The sequence below is a fragment of the Ostrinia furnacalis genome, unplaced genomic scaffold, assembly GCF_004193835.3.
Source record: "Ostrinia furnacalis isolate ACB-3 unplaced genomic scaffold, ASM419383v2 OfSCF7206, whole genome shotgun sequence".
NCBI lineage: Eukaryota > Metazoa > Arthropoda > Insecta > Lepidoptera > Crambidae > Ostrinia > Ostrinia furnacalis.
Genome location: NW_021137445.1, coordinates 1 through 2,252, shown reverse-complemented (window position 1 = coordinate 2,252; position 2,252 = coordinate 1). Strand labels below are relative to the sequence as shown.

The 2,252-nt window shown below is 46.9% G+C and overlaps 1 protein-coding gene across 1 annotated transcript; it reads right to left on the bottom strand.

The window, feature by feature from the left end:
• Window positions 1–677: 677 nt before the first annotated feature.
• LOC114363682 (unconventional myosin-XVIIIa-like) lies at window positions 678–2,154 on the bottom strand (the record flags this gene model as incomplete). The annotated part of the gene is made up of 3 exons (XM_028319480.1): window positions 678–821; window positions 1,170–1,307; window positions 2,015–2,154. Coding segments are annotated over 3 exons (422 nt in total), but the record flags the coding sequence as incomplete, so codon positions are not given.
• Window positions 2,155–2,252: the final 98 nt, after the last annotated feature.

Below are 2,252 nucleotides of genomic sequence, written 5' to 3'. Positions count from 1 at the left end.
TATTACGACAGTTGCGATTCTCAAATGCGCGGAACTAACGACAAAGATTTATTTATTGTAAGAACGTGTGGAAATCCTTGGAGAAGGCCTTTGTCCAGCAGTGGACGTCATTCGGCTGAAGTGAACGAAGAACGACAGCTTGTGTTATAGCAGTGTTAAGAGTGCGCTGCCGCCATAGAAGTAGTGACGTCAGCATCGAACTTGCACTAACAACAACACTCACTCGTGTAGAGTTATCTATTATCTCGTGCAGAGACCTCATAGGAGTCTGCCCCGGCCTCAGGTCAAGCAGCAGCAATACGAGTGCGCCGTCGTCGAAGTAGTGACGTCAGCATTCGAACTATAGTCTGGTCCGTGAGCACGTAGAATTTTGTCCAATGACCCCTAGCTACCCATCCTTATCGCTCGCGCGTAATTATGTTGCTATCGCGCTCGCACACTCACTGCGGGTGTCAGTCGTACAGTCGCGACAGCAATATAATTACGCGCGACGATAAGGATGGGTAGCTAGGGGTCATTGGACAAAATTCTACGTGCTCAAGGACTGGGCTTTAGCACTATACTAAACCCAAAGACTCGTGACAGTAGTCGGTGCCATAAATCACTTTTATAACAGGGATACCCACAAGTTTTTTATACAGTGTCATACAGTTTTTTTATAACAATAAAAAACTTACTCGTGCAGAGCCCTCATGGGAGTCTGCCCCGGCCTCAGGTCGGGCAGCAGCGTCTGCACAGAAGCCGACACAAGCGCGCCGCCGCCGTCGAAGTCCAGTGACGTCAGCGCCACGAAGCGCGACGCGTGCGCGTTCGAACTGGTGCTGAAAGACGACGTAATTTCGAATTATTTTAGGGTAGTTGACATCATTAACCAAAAAATATTAACACAACTTCTGAAACAGACATTTGATTCCAGAAAACTAAGAATTTAATTTGAAAGAATAAAAAAAATTGAACAGTTCAGTCATCATATGTAATGAAAAAACAAGAATAGCTAATTGATATTCATTTCATTTTATGGTGAAACTAGGTACTGCTAAAAACTTTACAGCAGCCACTTTCTCTTGCTTCCTAGCTATAAAACCGCCTGAATACTTAGCGCCGTTTCGATTTGGTATTTCTTATGTGTATATTTTGTTTTTAGGTTATACTAAAATATATTTACTTACCGACAAGACCCAAAGGTGTACAGCACATCGAAGGCAGCGTCGAAACGCTCAGGAGTAAGTTTGGAACTCTGCGCGGGGTACGCGGTAGCCAGGTACCACACGCAGTGGCGCATCGCTGAGCTTTTGCCTGAGCCGGACCTGTAGGAGCAATACAATTCGTTAAACAAATCATGGTAAAACAACTAAATATGATTGTACAACTTGCAGTTAAATTGATTTTCATTTATCCGCCCGAAAGCTGTCTCTGATTCGGCCTTTTTGCAGTAGGTCCTTCTACGAGGAATCAATACGTGTCAGTAATTCTAACCCCTTGGTAAGAAAAATCAGACCTAGCTGAAGTTGCCTGAATTTTGTACCCCTCATGGTAAGATAAATAATTAAATATTATGCTTATGTTACCAGTGGCCCCAGTGGGTTTGCCATAACACAATAGTGGAGCTGCGGCGGGGTTCGAAACCGGGTTCCTCGGATCACGTGACGTCGTTGACCAGTCCGATCAACGACGTCACGTTAAAACACTTGTCTTTTCTGAAAATGTATATTTGTGGGCATAGCCTTCATCTTTTTGCTTGCCTTCCTATAGTTGATGAACTAGTAGAAACTGAACCCACCTCCCAAGGAAGACCACGGCGCGGTCCCACCTAGATGCTAGCATGCAGCGGTGAGCAGACTGCGCTGCAGCGAACACATGGTTGCCACTTAACGAAGAACTAGTAGGAACTAAACCCACCTTCCAAGAAAGACCACGGCGCGGTCTCTCCTAGACGCTAGCATGGAACGGTGAGCAGACTGGACAGCCGCGGAACATGGCTGCCACCTAACGAAGAACTAGAAACTGAACCCACCTTCCAAGGAAGACCACGGCACGGTCCCGCCTAGACGCGAGCATGCAGCGGTGAGCAGACTGCGCTCCAGCGAACACGTGCGACGAAGAACTAGTAGAAACTGAACCCACCTTCCAAGGAAGACCACGGCGCGGTCTCTCCTAGACGCGAGCATGCAACAGTGAGCTGAATGCACAGCAGCGAACACGTGGCTGCCATATAACGAAGAACTAGTAGAAACTGAACCCACCTACCGAGG